This window comes from Heloderma suspectum, chromosome 1 (genome assembly GCF_057233095.1).
Source record: "Heloderma suspectum isolate Gila_16-S chromosome 1, 16-S_ref, whole genome shotgun sequence".
Classification (NCBI taxonomy): domain Eukaryota; kingdom Metazoa; phylum Chordata; class Lepidosauria; order Squamata; family Helodermatidae; genus Heloderma; species Heloderma suspectum.
In genome coordinates, this window is record NC_139458.1 from 140,883,211 (window position 1) to 140,899,827 (window position 16,617).

At 46.6% G+C, this 16,617-nt stretch overlaps 2 protein-coding genes across 10 annotated transcripts in view; one reads left to right on the forward strand and one right to left on the reverse strand.

Annotated features, from left to right (window-relative positions):
- Positions 1-11,507, forward strand: part of SPTB (spectrin beta, erythrocytic) — a 154,504-nt gene extending 142,997 nt beyond the window's left edge. For 8 of the 9 annotated variants that reach the window (XM_084804308.1, XM_084804326.1, XM_084804316.1 and 5 more), the window contains 4 exons: positions 3,170-3,435; positions 5,277-5,450; positions 7,176-7,218; positions 7,954-11,507. In XM_084804308.1, coding sequence (XP_084660434.1) covers positions 3,170-3,435; positions 5,277-5,450; positions 7,176-7,218; positions 7,954-8,121 — 651 coding nt within the window. In that variant the 3' untranslated portion in view covers positions 8,122-11,507. Of the gene's footprint in view, positions 1-3,169; positions 3,436-3,520; positions 3,792-5,276; positions 5,451-7,175; positions 7,219-7,953 lie in introns of those variants that run through there. The other variant, XM_084804367.1, reaches the window with a different exon arrangement.
- Positions 9,676-16,617, reverse strand: part of PLEKHG3 (pleckstrin homology and RhoGEF domain containing G3) — a 71,973-nt gene continuing 65,031 nt past the window's right edge. The window contains exon 18 of the mRNA XM_084804406.1: positions 9,676-15,662. Within this exon, the coding sequence (XP_084660532.1) occupies positions 14,866-15,662 (797 nt within the window). The 3' untranslated portion in view covers positions 9,676-14,865. The remainder of the gene's footprint in view (positions 15,663-16,617) is intronic.

The window sequence follows — 16,617 nt, forward strand, 5'->3', positions numbered from 1 at the left end:
AACCCCCTGCTCAATGCAGGTCCTGTAAATAAATAGGTAGCCAGTGTAACTGGCACAGAATAGGTGTGATCCAAATGCTTAGCTTTTTCAAGCATTCTAGCTACTGCATTCTTCACCACTTGCAATTTTAAGGGGAGGCCCACATAAAGTTCATTACAATAATTTAACCTGGGCATAACCAAAGCATGTGTCACTGAGGCAAGGTCTGCCTTCTCTAGATAAGGCTGCAGCAGGTAGACCAGCCAAAGGTGGTAAGAAATGCTCCTGGCTACTGATGCCACCTGCATCTCCATAGGTAACTTGAGGTCCAGGAGTAATCCCAAACTGATGGGGAGTGCAGCCCCACCCAGAACCAGTCCCCCCCCATCCAAATCAGCTACTGATCAGCAGAGTGGCAGAGGGATCCTGGTCTTTATCCCCACTGAGGTGCACTGAGGGTGAAGATCGGGGCCTCTTTGCAACTCAGCTAAGCTGCGGAGAGCTCCTGATCTTCATCCCTAGTATGCCATGATCAAAGGTAAGGAGGTGGGGTCAGAAAGATTTTTTTCCCCGTGATGGGACCTGAGTGGGGAGCTTTGCAGGCCCGAGGCTCTCCATGGCTGACCTACATGATGCCATTTTTTGCTTTCCTCAAATCTCTCTTCAAATCCAACCTTTTCCATAAATCTTTGGCTTCTCCCTAGTTCCCATGCCCTGCTGCAACTTCGCCTCCAACTACGCCTAAGCACATTATCCAAAACCATTGTGTATTCCTTCCCCGCTTGCCCCTGCAGGCTCCTCAGGGCAGGGACCTTTACTCTGTAAAGGGCCATCATACAGATGGCTGTCTACAAATACATAAATAATACTAATAATATTTAATGTCAACTATGACAACCCTTCCCTCAATAGCCTGCTTGAAAGAACCATCATTTTCCAGGATTGGTTACATTTGTAGATCCTCAAGGGAGGGGTAGTGCGGCCCTCCAAGCACAAGGCGGCGTGATCATGCTGGGGAAGGGGGGTGAAGGGATGACATTCTCTGCATGCCCTCTTCCCTGGCTCACTTGAGTTTCCAACAGCCTCCCCAAACAGCTGTGCGATGGACTGTTGGGAGGCCAGTTGAGTTGGGGAAGTGTGCATACCGGGAAGGTCATCCCCACATGCTGCGTTCTCCAGCGCCATCAATCCTGAGAAACAGCAATCCCAAGTGAGATCACTGGGGAGGGCATGAGGTTTAAGCCTTCCATCCCCCAGTGATCCCATCCCTCTGTGTGTGTGTGTGTGTGTGTGTGTGTGTGTGTGTGTGTGTGTTTATGTTTACGTGACCTATCACCCAGCACTGCATGGGGCCCTGAAGGCTAAATAAGTCACCCACACCTGCTCTAAGATATTTATTTGTTCCATTTATATCCTGACTTTCTTCAATTGAGTCCAAGGCAGCATACGTGATCTTCCTCCTCTCCTCTCCATTTTAGACTCATAACAACTTCGTGGGGTAGATTAGGCTGAGAGTCAGTGACTGGCCCAAAGTCACCCAGTGAGCTTCATGGTCAAGTGGGGACTAGAACCCACTTCTCTGGAATCCCAGTCGAGCATTAGAACCCAGAGGCCACATGTAGCTCTCCAGCCCAGGGGCCACATGCAGCTTCCCACCACTGCCACACTGCTGGATTCCCAGCTACTCTCCTAAGAAACAAGCTGTGCGGAGAGCACCCACCTTGTTTCCCAGCCAAATTGTGCTTCTCTCAGGCCACCAAACAGCTGTTTGCCAGGCTGGGGGGAATGCAGTTCTGCTGGGAAATAAGGTATGCACTCCCACCACTTCTTGTAGTAGTGCGACCAGTTCAATATATGGCAGGGGAGGTGTGTGGCCCCTGGAGGGTTCTGGGGGAGGTCCTGTGCAGCCCTCTGCAGTTGCCCAGCCCTGGTCTAACCACTATACCGCATTGGCTTTCAGTCAGAAGGGGTTTTAGCTGGAAGTTATAGGTGAATCTACAAAAAAGTGGGGGCGGGGAAGAATTTCAGCCCACATATTCTCCGTGATTGCATTGCTATCTAAAACCTAAGGAGAGTTTCATATGCTCCGGTTATCAACTGAGATTACTGCATTTAGAAATAGGTGTTAGGGGTGCTTCCAGACAGAGGGCTCCTAGCACTACCACTCAGAAGGCATTAATTCCCCCATTCCACCCCGCCCTGCCCCCATTAATGGTTTCTTCAGTAAGAGAACAAATGGAAGAAGCAGTGGGAAAACACAAGAGGGCTGTGAGTGGAAGATGTCATCTGGAACTCCCATAAAATTCCGTGAATGAGGCAGGGCAATGGAAGCCTTGTCTGGAAGCACCCTAGATGCTTCAGAAATAATATATGGAAGCCTAGTAAGTCAACTGGATTAGGTTTGTAGAGGCAACTGGGTCATTGCATTTTTATTTCCTCCTGCTATCACAGTGTTGAAATCACTGTAGGAACCATTTCACTTTGAGACCCCGTCTATAAACTTTGCAGAACGAGGACTCCATGCCATGTTTGCAATGTGGGGGCTTCTACAGTGAGCCTCCTTTGTGCTCAAGTAGTTTTGGATCCTGAGGGGGTGGCCCATGCTGCAAGTTCTTCCCACATCAACATTTCCAGGAGAGGTCATGCTGGTGTGCAGAGTAGTTGGAATATTGGCTCCTCCCACATGGTCTAGGGCTTCTTCTCATGCTACCCAAAGAGCACAGGAAGGAGCTGAGGTACGGTGGCTCCCATGCTACCATTGTATTTTGAGAAAAGCCATGAGGTGATAGACTGAGGTGGTAGAATTCTGAGCTGTACCGCCTCCAGATTACAGGTGAGGGATTATATTTTGATTGTTTCCCCTCCTAAAAAGCTCCTTCCGTAGAATAAACTAGCTTTCCAGGGCTGCACTAAACCGTTCTCACTGATGTACTAGTTTACTACATACAGGAAGCTTTGTGTGGGGTGGGGGTGGGGGACATTAAAAATATGCCTCCCTCCTGCTGTCTGAAGTGGTACGGTCCAGAATTCTGTCACCCTGTTCTACTGCCCCATTCTGCATAATGTGGAGAATTACTCTCAGTACCTTCAGTGGAATGGAGCAGAACCCACCCCACACCCCCAATATCATCTTGAATTGCTTTGGCTTTCAATTAAACAAACATGCTCTCTCGCACACACGTGTTTACAGCAGGTGCAAGAAAATGAGGGACCGGGCCATGAAACAGCCCTAGAAGAGCTGCCTGAAGAAAAACTGCCTGAGACAGAGATCAAAGTGGATAGTGAAGAAACATCCACAAAGGATTCACTCTTCAAAGTGGCCCAGACCCCTGTGAGCGAGATTGACGAGACAGCAACCCTACCGGCACAGCTGGATAGATCTCACAGCGTACAGCTTGAGGGTTACCTGGGGCGGAAGCATGATCTAGAGGCGCCCAACAAGAGGGCTTCCAACAGGTACAGTTAGTTGTTTGTATGGCTTCTGGGTTTGTTCTTTAGCACAACACATTGAAAGCAGCTTCCCTAATTAACCTCTTTACAGAATTGCTATTGCTTGGGGTCATAGGCAGTTGGTTATCCACTGCAGAACAATTGAAATGAAGCCAAATCCTATGAATTCACAACAGATCCAGACAAATGATGAAGATGACGGAAGTGTTGATGCCATCGTCATTGACCTTGTAGATGTGAAAGGTCCTTGAAACGTTGGGCTTTGTTGAAAGGAGAGATGAAAGCTGTGTAGGAATGCAAGCAGCCACCTTTCCTGAATCATGATGGGCCCCATACCACCAAGGCCTGGGCACACTGGAGAAGATTGGGGCTGAATGGCGTCATGGCTGAGAGATTTTTCTCACCATGACTTTGCAGATTGCGGCAGGTTAGCATTGTGGAAGTTTAGTGGTGCTCAGGCATGCCTGAGATCACAGCTGCATACTGAAAAGGCAAGAGCTGGTTAGCTTTGCATAAGGGAGCATGACCTTAAGTTCAGGGGATGAGGTGCAGCCCACAGTACCTGTAAGCACTCACAAGTTATTGATACAAGCAGATGGCATCTGGCATTGCCAGATTGTGCTGCTGTATGGTAGCCATTGGGAAATGCCATTGCCACTGTAATATATGTGTATTGGCTCTTCAAAGGAAAAAGCTGCAGGCTGTACATCATCTCTCTTTGTTAAATGTAGAAGCAGCTAACAAGCACATTAAGAAAGAGGTTGAGAGAGAAAAACAATCTATGACATCATTGAATCTCTCTGTGTACTGTTCTAACTAGACCCTTCCTGTACCCCAGACATGGTATTTTGCAATTCCAGTCAGATAACACAAAGGACCTTATTTTTTCTCCACCTGGGATGAAAAATTGTTTCTACTACTTTAAGATCTAGAATGTTACCTTCCCCTGCTCAGCCTTTAGAATGCAAGAATGCCTTTTTCCTTCCCCAATTATAGAATTTTTAAAAATAGAATTATTACTCTGATGTATGTTTCCTTACTTTCTCCTCAGATCTGTTTATATATACTTTCCTGCTTGCTCTGCACCAGATTCTGAAATTGTGCAGCTCCCCTCCAAGGCTGCACCTCAGTTTCTGCTGACTCCAGCTAGGCACCCCAGATCTTTTCCAAATCCAAACTGACCCCAATTTCTTTCTGCGCTCCCTCCCCTTAGCTGGAGGGTATCACCCTCCACAAATTCTGAAAGTGTCACCTTCTGAAAGCTAGATTCTAGGCTTTCAGCAGAAACATTCCCTAGTCATTCATTATAAGGACCACAACAGTTCTTTTGCTAAAGTCCCTGGTCATTCATTCACAGTGGTCAAGAAACATGGGCAAACTTACAATAATCTACTCTATAGAATAGATAGCAAACATTTTTGGTAAGCTCAGAAGCATTCAGCATTTCTCCAATGTGTTTGTCCTCAGATATAATGACATTTTCTATAGCATGATGTTCTCCTAGCACCCAAAGATTAATCTGAGTTGTTTTGACTAGCTTTACTAAAGATCCCTCTAGGAATTGTCTGTCCACATTTCTAGTTGTAGACCAAGATCAAAGCCACTAGCTGATTTTAGAAAATTAGCTGGGAGGGAACAAAACACATGTTATCTGTGCACCCTTTAAGTCTGAACAGGTGTGAGTCATGGAGTGCAATCCTATGCCATGTTTGCCTAGAAGCAAGTCCTGTTTTATTTAAGGGGGACTACTTTGTAATAAGCGTGCTTAGGAGTGCAGCCTTAGAAGAGTCCGACAGTCTTATTTAATCTGCGGAGTCCCCCGTTAGATGTTTCTTCCTTCTTGCTAGGTCCTGGAATACGTTATACTGCGTGCTCAGGAGCAGTGAGCTGGCCTTCTATAAAGATGCCAAGAGCTTGGCCTTGGGTGTGCCTTACCACGGAGAGGAGCCTTTCCAGCTCAAGAATGCCTTCTGTGAAGTAGCCGTTGATTACAAGAAGAAAAAACATGTCTTCAAGCTGAGGTAAGGACAGGCACACTGCCACTAATAGCATCCTTGCATTTTGTTTCTGCTTGAGCCTGTCCTGGCCAAAGACTGAGGCAGACAAACCCTGAGCCTAGGGTCACTGTAGATCCTTAGCAAGATATGGGTATAGGCGGACTTCCTTGCAAACAATTGAGATTATCTGGGGAGAAGATGCCTTTTAAGGTGTGTGGCTCAGGGCGGAAGGTGTATCTTAAAAGAACATGATTTCTGCAAAACATTTACTCGGAAGCAATGAATGCTAATTGCTGTACTGGATCAAACTAGAGGCCTCTCTGGTCCAGGATCCTCTTTCCCACAGTGGACAGCCAGAAGCTATGGGAAGCCCACACGCAGGACATGTGGGCAAGAGCCTTCTCCCACTGCTGTTCCCCAGCAATGAATATCTAGAGGCTTGTTGCCTCTGATCCTGGAGCCAGCATATGGCCATAATGATTAGTAGGCAGTGATAGCTTTATCCTCAAGGAGTTTTCTTAAGCCCCTTTGAAAGTTGTCTAAGTTGGTGCCCATCATATCTTGTGTTGGCAGATTCCATAGCTTAGCTGTGCGTTGTGTGAAGGAGTACTTTCTTTTGTTTGTCCTGAATCTCCCACCATTCAGCTTCAGTGGATGACCCTAGGTTTTATGATGAGAAAAACATTCTCCTATCCATTTTCTCCACACCATATAGAACTTTATACACCTCTGTTCTCTACCCTCCTTACTTGCCTTTTTTCTAAACAAAGAAGTCCCAAACATTGTAACCTTTCCTCATAGGGGAGTTGCTCCAGCCCCTTGATTATTTTATTTGCCCTTTTCAGCACCTTTTCCATCTCTACAATATCCTTTTTGAGGTGCATTACCAAAATATGCCGTATTCCAAATTTGGTACACTATAGATTTGTACAAAGGCATTATGATGTTGCCAGTTTTCTTTTCATTCTCTTTCCTAACAAGAAATTTGCCTTCTTCACAGCTGCCACATAGCTGGGGTCATGTGTTTTCTTTGAGCTCTCCACCACAGCCCAAAAATCCCTTTCCCGGTTAGTCACCACTAGCTCAGACACCATCAGGGTATATGAGAAGTTAGGATTTATTTGCCTTATTTTGCATCACTTTACACTTGTTTACACTGAACAGCATTTGCCATTTTATTGTCCAGAGTTGAGAGAGATCCTTGGAGCCATTTGTCCATTTAGCACTTTTGTTTGTAGTGCCTCTGCCCTCTAGGTGTTGCACTCTATACGGATTGCAGGATAGGGAAGGTTCTGTTGGGTGAGGGGAGTGGATGCTGCTGCCTTTGAATCAGGGGAGGTTGAATTAGAAAATATTTCAGTACCTTCCAACTCTGTAATTCTTCGGTTCTTAAAACATACAATAGCAAAATATTTGTACTCCCCAACATAGAATCATAGAATAGTAGGGTTGGAAGGGGCCTATAAGACCATCGAGTCCAACCCCCTGCTCAATGCAGGAGTCTAAGTCACAGCATCCCTGACAGATGGTTGTCCAGCTTCATCTTGAATGCCTCCAGTGTGGAGCCCACCATCTCCCTAGGTAATTGGTTCCATTGTTGTATTGCTCTAACAGTCAGGAAGCTTTTCCTGATGTTCAGCCTGAATCTGGCTTCATACATGTTTGGATGTCATGACTAGAAAGCTCAAAAGTCAGGGGTCCCCCCAAAAGGTGTATCATATAATATCTTCAGATTTGTGTCCCTTGCAGACTCAGCAATGGGAACGAATGGCTCTTCCATGGAAAAGATGAGGTAGGTGTTGTCATGCATCATGGAATAATCACTTCTGTTAAGGACCGGCCATAATGTGACATACAGCTGAAAGTATTAGACTGTTTTTGTCAGGCACTGAAATAAATAGAACAGTTATGGGACAGGTACTCTCCTCACAAGGAAATTGACCATAACTTGGTGACGCGTGTAATTAAGTTCCCTGGTTTTTTAATCCATTCAGCTTTAGTCTTGCCTCTGTTAGTTCCAGCTGTTCCTGCCCTCAGCCCCTCTACAGGGCAAGTAGCCACAGTCTGACAATGGGCAGTATCCACTACTGCTGCTATGCCTCAGCTGCTTCCTGCAGGGCCAATGGCTAGTGCAACAGGAACTAGCGCTTCCCAAACCAACCCCAGAAAGAAGCAGACACGCTCATTTCTAGAATGGGGCAGGTCAGCAAAGCTCCCTTCTGCAAGCTCTGTTGACCTGCCCCACTCCAGAAGCAACTGTTTCGGCTTGTTTCCATTTGCTTAAGGATCTGCTAGCTTCGTGTTATGAGGCCCTGCTAGTGTGCGGGTTGTGTTGGATACTACCCAGTCTGCTTGGACTAAAATGGATGCATTTCATTTTAAGAAACTTTTAAAAACACAGTAACAGGTACAAATTCAAAATTTTGAAATTTGTTCTTGACTTGGGGAGGGGGAAACATTTCTGGTTTCTATAGTTTGGCAACTGAAATATGTAAATTTGGTGTGTTTTTGTCCCTTGTTCTAACAGGATGAGATGCACACCTGGCTTCAGGGCTTCAGCACAGCAATAATCGAATCCCAAAGCATTCAAACCAAGGCCCAAAGCCTGCCTCTGCCTTCCATCACTACCATGGACGTGAGCTTGACCAAGAAAGACAAAGAGAAGAGATTCAGCTTCTTTCCCAAAAAGAAATAGCCAAACAGGTGGCCTGCTCCAGTCAGATGCCTATGCCCCAATGTGCATAATGGAAAAAAACTGCATGTGTGAGTGTCCCTGGGCACTCCTGGTACCACTCAACACTGTTCTCACCTCCCCAACACAGCCTTGCTTCTCATTTCCCACCACATCCCCATGTGTCCTCAAAGGGCATCTAGCCATTTCAGGTAAGAGAGCAACATCCCTGCTCTGAAACAGCCAGGGTTCTCCAAAACGAAGTTATAAGATGTGGGTCCTCTGTTGGGCTCACTGGAAAGGCTGCATCCAGCAACACTGAGCTTGCATGTGATGCTTTGTAGGCTCAAGTGGACACTGAAAAAGAACTGCTTCAGGGGAAAGATACCATGTGTGGATTTCAGGGACTTATTATGGAGAAAATGAATGGAACAGGGACCCAGCCTGCTCAAATGGGATTCGAAGAAAACCATGAAAGCTCAGTGTGGTTTTGGAGCAGCTTCCTTCAGAGCTTGAACATGCGTCTCCAGATCACTACCAAAAGCCAAGGTTCCCATAGCTGCTTTCCTTGTCTTCTGTTGGTGACTGTTACATGGAATTTCGCAGTCATCTCAAAGGCATAAGTGAAGAGTTTCTCTCCCTTGAAAGAATACAGTCAGCATGTATTGAGGCAGCTCCTGGCTTGTTTCAACATTCATGGTGGAAGTCAGGTTTCAGCAGGACAGATGCTCCTTTCTGTTGGGAGCTGTAACACACACATGCGTGCACAGTACCACACCACAAAGCACAGTACTCTTTCTTGCCAAAGGGTTCGATCCAGCATCCACTAAATTGGTGACAAAATCCCCACTGATTGTAATGGATCAGGATTGCAACCAAAGAGGAGAGTATCACTCATGTTCAGACTTCTGCACTAAACTGGTTAGAATGAAGATTTTTTTAGAAATACACATCTGGGAGAGAGGAACTATGCTCACCTTCTGTAAACACTATGAGCACAACCCAGCTAAAGTTACTCGCAACCAAGTCCCACTGAAAAACACCCCATTGAGTTCAGTGGGATTTAGTTGCAGTCGACTTTTGCTGCATTGTGCCACATTACTTAATAAGGTTTGCTTCATCCCATTAGTGACTAGCCTGAATCCGGGTGACCTCCCCTCCACTGAGCTTTCTGAAAACATCTGTTCTGTGTTGGCTCAGCTCTCCAGAAGCAAATGGCTCCTCCATTGTTCCCTTTGAGAGTACGTTGTGCCTGAGCATGGCCTTTGGCAATTCACTGCACTGCTTACACTCCTTTAGAGTGGTGTGGCTTTCTGTCACTGCAAATGCACAGTGCTAGCTGCAGCTGCTCCCTTCTGCAGAGACCTCTCTGCCTGTGATGTGTGCGTGAATGGCTGTTTAAAAATATATACACATCCAGCCTGACCTTATGAAGTCCGCAAGCTCCTTCTTCAAGGCAGGAATTCAGGCGACAGGGCAAACAGCAGTACAGCTGAATTGCTTTTTGGAACATATTCTTGGGGAGCTAATAGCCTATGATACTAAGAGGAGCCCAGAGATTGCTTTTTCCTACAAATGTCTCTTTGCTGGCAAGATAATGTTGGCTGGGGTTTTTAAGGGTTCTTGTAATACCAGACTCTCATTGTTCAGTTATCTTTTGAGCATCCCACCCCTAGGGCTCACTGTTATTTCTTAGAGTCAATCTCATTTTCTTTGTGGATGCCATATATCATACTGAAAGTGCCTTAACCTAGGGGCATCCCACAATTAACACTCCAGGAGTGAGCGGGCTCATTAAACACCGTGCACAGAACAATTTCGATTCTCCTCACTCCAAGGAAGTTATGAACCATCTTATGCAAGAGATACTCTTGGGGATTCTGAGCGGGGGGTTATCTTTTGCTTCACACCCATCAGCAGCTGGGGAAGGGGTATCTCTCCAACAGATTGCAGTGACCATGGCTCTAGGTGGCAAGAGCTGAGGTGCTGCATTTTGGTCAAGTCTCACAGTGCTAAACTTTTCTAGTTCTCCTGCGCAGTAATGGGTAGCCTGCATGTGCTCTTTTGCTAGCTGATGGGCAGACCGGATTTTCCACAATGCCACATGTAAAAAACCAGAATATGAAATACCACTACAACAGGACTGTTTTTATTACAGTATTTTGTTTTGTGGATTTTAATAGCGTTAACACCACTCGGTGTTGGTAATGCAACATTCCACCAGCCCTTCTCCCTCTCAATGCCATTTTAAAGCACCACTGTCATAAAGAAAGCTCCCCACCCTTACATTCAGGGGTGGGATGCACACTTAGGCATCCTTTAAACCAACTTTTGCTACTATGGCTGCACAGCAGGTTGTACTACAACCCACAGATGCCAAAACTAGATTATTTTTTACTTGCCAAGGGGGAAGAACAAAGCTGAAAAGTAAAACTGGCAAAGTTACTGAACTTAGCATCATTGAATAAGCCTGTTCTTCACAACTGGGAACTCTGCAGGAAGAGTAAGTGGTGGCATAAATGCCCTCACAGCATCCCAATGATATTTTTAATAATCACAGGCGTTTAGGCAGGGAGAGGTGAGAGAACATGTGCTCAAATGTGTGTTGTGACTTGTGGCCAATTTGCCACAATACTGGTGCTACAGAGACTTGTAGCCCAACCCTATGCAGATATAAAACTTACTCAAATCAATGAGGTTGGGGGAACTTAACTGCATAGGGTCAGGCTGTTTGGGTGGGGGGTAGGGGCAGACACTCAACATGTGGTGACATTAACTTGATCAGGAAAAGTAGTTCTGGGTGCAAGACTTTCCATTTGACCAGAAAGTTCCATTTCAAGATCACAGCATAGAAGTTCAGTTGAAGGACACTCCATCTGGGCACCTGTGTCCATTGCTAGGGAGAGATCCAAGATGCCAAAAAGAGAACTCTTGCTCCGGGTATCTTCTCGGGTTCATGTCATATGCCCAGTTTGGAGTTTCTGTGCACCTGTGTGTGAGGTAAATGGCCTCACCTTTCAGGCACTGCTATTCCTGGCTTAGTCTCCTTCCCTCAAATAGTTTTCAAGTCTTCTCACTCACAGTTACCATGGATTAGTGGCCCCCTTAACCTCCCTAACATCCCAAAATCAGGGTGCAAAAAGGGATTTTCCCTACCCTTCCAATTCATACGTATAGGAGAAGGGGAAACTAATCCATACTCTGAAGTAAGTACAGCATAACTCAGTTAAGCCAAAGAAAAGAGGCACAAGGTTGTGACTGTGTGAGGCATGAGGTTGTAGAAGAAAGTAGTTTATGTGACGTTGACCTCACAGTCCAGTAGAGGCAACAGTCAAGGAGTAACAGGGATTCTCCAGCGTTAAGCATTTAAAAAAAAAAAAGTAAAAGAATAAAGCACATGAAAATTAGGATGGACTGAACTGAATCTCTTGCAAATGCCACCAGGAAAAGAAATATTTATTAAATACCCTTTAGCCCTTCACATGCATTCTGGATAGCAAGCTTAGCCATCACTTGGCAGATCCTGTCACCTAACCCTCTTAAGTTTAAAGTATGGTGCAATGCTAATTTTCAGGAAACTGAAAACATAAAGCTAGGCTAAAATGCTCTTCTGATACTATTCCTCCTGCATGACCAGTGCCCTGCACTGAATTATGTGCTAATAGGAGGTTTCTGTATACCTTGTGTACAGTTTCTACCATCCCATTTCTTTTAACCCATCCATCATGGGCTGTGTTTCCAGACCCATCACAAGATTTGGTCTCAGCTTGGCAAGTTTTGAGTACAGCTGTCTGCGTGCCACTATGTTCCACTGCATTGTGCTCCTACCCATTACTCAGTAGGAACCATCTGCTGTCTGGTGACTTGCAGCCTCACCCTGCCGGGCTCTGGCCAGCTCTCCCTTCTCAGAAGGCTGAGTCTGTAAAGCAACAACACCCCTGTTAGGCTGCTCTTCCATCAGGCTTAGCTTTCCAAGACCCCACTGACACAGAGGTCAGGATGTGTTAGAAGGGAGCTTCGCATCACCAGGCCCAGAACAGGTTTGTTTCGGAGTAGCAAGGGCTGTTCCTTGGAGATCAAGAGAACAGCTGAAGTAGCCCAGGAACTCTCCTACAGGTTTATGGGGTCAGGGTTAATTCTCTTTTAACAGCTAGGCACCAAGTTCCACCTGCTCCAATGTGCTTCCACTGTCCAGAGAAAAAGAGCTAAAGCTTCAGAATGTGCTTCAGAAGCAATTTAATAACATTTTTTTAAATAAATGAACAAATTAACCCTTGCTGGATCTGGGATTTTGTGTGCAATTTCTGTCACTAAGCCATCAATGAAGAAGCCCCTGCTTCAAATCTCCACTCAGGCATGATTTCATCAAGTGGTCTTAGCTATGTCAAGATCTTTGAAGTATATGGATGATACTGGCCTACCTTACAGGGGTGCGGTAAGGATTTTTTCTGAAGTGATTTAAGTGCAGAGAAAACTGTGTTAGATGAGTACTAACATCATTAGGAACACGCACTCAGAACCAGATTAAAGAGACAATGTAGGGAAGCCAGTCCTTCCTAAATCACTATCTCGACTGAATGTTCAGCCCTATATGCCATACACTCTTCTGTGCTTGCTGCGATACAGATACAGGGACAGCATCCATCTTCTGCTATCTCTAGCTACCAAAACATTATGCAGTCATTTTGCTATTCAGACGACCCATACTTTAATCTCGCATCCCAAAAGTTATTTGGAATAATCTTTAATACAAAGAATCCTTGAACATGTCCAAATATCACTCCTAAAGACCTTTGAGATAGTCTTTTATGTGGGGGTGGCATAAAGGTCCAGGTCTCTTATTTTTTTTGTTTTCCCATAATTTAATCTTCCCAAAACAAGGAAGATGGTGATTGCTCCTTTACCATGTGATGGAGTAATAACCACATTGTTTGAGTACCTTAAATATTTTGAGGCCCTACTTTTTCTATAGGTGATGTCACACCTATAGACACCCCACTGTCACACCCTGAATTTTGCCCACATGTTATTTGTACCTCCCATCTGTTGTCACTCCCTTCATATGCAACTGTAATAAGACTAGGGAGCTTCTGCATTTCTGCAACCGGTCCCTATTTCTCATAGCATCCCCACCCCCAGAAGCCATGTACTCCTTTATGCAAAGTATCCCATCTTAGGGAAACCTTGACCTAGGGCACCCCATAGGCTACAGTAGGGGTGGGCAACTTGTGGCCCTCCAGATGTTTTGGTCTACAACTCCCATCATTCCTTACCACTGGCTATGCTGGCTAAAGCTGATGGGAATGGTAGGCCACATCTGGAGGGTCACAAGTTGCCCACTCCTGTGGCTATAGGGTGTGTCAGATTTGGGCCTCACAAGCCGCCTCTGGGAGGCTGTGGAAAGATCTGCAGTTGCTACTCCAATATCAGAAAGGGCAAAAAGGAGGTGTGCTGGGAGAGGCTGTGGATCCACAGGAGGCAAGGCCTTCCTATTCCCCTAACACATGCCCAGAATGAGGGGGAACTTGGGATGCCCTGGAACTGGCATACTTTACTTCCCTCCCAATGGAATCAATAGGAGGGAAACTGTTAATAGAAAAGAAAAAAACCCTGAGAGTAAAAGACGTACAAGGGAAAAGGCACCAACAACTTCAACTTCTGCCCTGGTGGAGTAAGCCCAGCAGGGCATAGGAAAGGGCAGTTCCTCCACTTCAGATGCTCCCTCTCCCGCCCTGTCAGATTGCTCTACCCAAGAACAGAATGCATCTTGCATCAAAGTACCTCTTATGCTAGGTGGTTGAGTTGAGGGATGTGCAGCTCTCCAGGCATCATGTCATAGGACCAGAAACATCCTAGTGTCACAGTGGACAAGATCCACCCCTGTGTTAGCCCATGCCACCAGTGACCTTGGGGAGATTTATGACTCCAAGACTCATCAATCTTACCTTTGCAGCTTTGAACCCATGAAATCCAGTGCAAAAACCAAGGACCACAGTATTTTTCAATTCTTCACCCCACCCCACAAGTGAAGAAGCCAAAGCCATGTTCTCTGGTCAAAAGTGGTTATTGTACAGCGCGTACAGATTGAAATGTGTACACATCCAGTATTATTAGATTATATGTTCAAAAATGGGAGGCCTCAAACCAACCAAAACTCCCAACCACAGTAACATTACATTCTTTAAAAAAGAGAGAGCTTGGGAAAATAACTTACTCTCCTATAAGACTAAGCAACAGAAGGTTTGTTCATTTCCACTCTGGCTTGGCAAAGTAGGAACTTCCCAACCACGCCTGACCCTGAAGGGAAGAACACACCTTTTCTCGGCAGTTCATATGAGTAGCTGATTTGTGGTATGTCTGCTGTAATGGGAAGCCCCTCGTTGCTCCTAGGAGATGTCCTAAGACTACTGCCCAGTCGTGCTGCCAGCAGGGTGCCAGCAGCAAGGCGATACCAGGTTCAGATCATGGGAATATTTAAGGAGAGAAACAGCCCTGCTCGGAATGCACAGCCATCAAAGAGCTCCTTGGAAGGGGCTGCAGCTTCCCAGAAGATCATGGCAGCTGTCCGTGTGAGATGGCGCACAATGAGCAGAGAGAGATCCGAGCGGCAATCCACACAGGAAGAAGAGATTGCTGCCAGTCCTTTCTCCTCCCAAAGGAGGAGAGGATGACCAGTTGGAAAGGATGACCAGGCCCCTTCAAAGGCTTGTCCAGAACTTTCCTAGTTAGAGTAGGGCTTAGGGACACGGGAGCAAGTGATGCAGATGCTCAGCTGTTGGAATTCAGGGTCTGAAATTTCTCTCTCAGGTTCTTTACCAGGCTCTGCTGGTTGCTGTCTGTTTTCTCCCACCAGCCCTGATGAAGTGCCTTCTGGGGAGCCGCTTCTGGGATGTCCTCCTCGCGCCTGCGGTATTCCTCTGAGTCCTGGTAGGCCTTGCACCGCTCCACCACAGCCTTGAGAGAGAGCTTCTCCCGAGACGTTGGGGAGCGAATCTGCACATAGCTCTCATCCAGTTCACCAGTCCCGTCTGGCAGCTTCTCCATGACAATCACCCGCTGATTTTTCCCCAGCGAGGCCTCGGCCGTGACACATAATTCCTTGTGAACATCACAGGCACGGTCCTTAGGGATGGAATCAAGGGAGGCCTTTCCCCGGCAGCTCTGTCTCCCCACTTGCTGGGACTTCATGCCTGCTTTTCCGTTCCTCTTTGAGCGCTGGTGTTCCCCCAGCACCCTCTCCGCATCCACCATTTTCTCTGGTGCTGAGCGGCTCCTGCTGACAGGCGGGGGCCTGCCCTTCTCAGCCCTGGTCTGACAGGAATACTTGGACCTCAGCTCCCGCACGTCGGGCCAGTTGAACTTCTCAGCTACAATGGGGCTGAGGGGACTGCGTGAGAGGGGGCTGGTGGGGGAAGTGAGGCAGGGGGTGCTGGAACAGGGGCTGAAAGAGAAGCGCTTGGGCGACTTCTCTGGCAATGAGGAGGAGGACAGCAGGGTCAGCGGATCAGCCTCCTGCAGCACAACTTGTTCATAGTTGAAGAGGGGCAAAGCTGGCTTCCGTTTACCTAGGAGAGAAAACAGCAAAGAATGAGTGAGGTGGTGCCGAGGCAGGAAGCAGTGGCAGACGTCTGGGGCCAACTGACTTCAGTGGGGGGGGGGTGAGGGTTGTTCCCACTCTCAAAACCCAGCAGCGTAACTTTTTGTCTGGTTAACTTCAGCCACAAATCACTCACTTAACAGCAAGGAGGAAAGTAGGATCCTGAGCTGCTTAGTTCAGGACATACAGAGTGTCAAGGATTGCTGACTTTTGGTTAGGAGTCTATCAAAACATCCCAAGAGGAGTGGGGCAGCCTATCCTGAAGGAAACCTTTAGTACTCAGGAAGATCTGAGCCAAAAAGGTCTTCTTCCTCACACACACACACACACACACACCGGACCTCCACTGACTCCACCTCAGAGATACCTGAATGGGGCATTGGAAACCTATTCCCAACAGGCTCTGATCTGAAGAAGCCGATTATTATTATTATTATTATTATTATTATTATTATTATTATTATTATTAAATTTATTAATCGCCCATCTGGCTGGTCACCCAGCCACTCTGGGCGATGTACAACACACAATAAAAACAGTTTAAAACAATAAAATTCTACAATAAAAACATTTTCTAAAATACCCTAACCCACCCCAAATGCCTGCCTGAACAACAGCGTTTTTAATGCACGACGGAAGCTCATTAAAGAGGGGGCATGACGGAGTTCCCTAGGGAGGGAGTTCCACAGAGTGGGGGCTACCACAGAAAAGGCCCTCTCCCTCGTCCCCACCAGTCTAGCTGTCCTGGCTGATGGGACAGAGAGAAGGCCATCCGAGGCTGATCTTGTTAAGCGGCCTGTCTGGTGCTGCTGGAGGCGCTCCTTAAGATAGGCTGGGCCGGAACCATATAGGGTTTTAAAGGTCAAAACCAACACCTTGAATTTGGCCCGGAAAACAACTGGTAACCAGTGCAACTCCTTCAG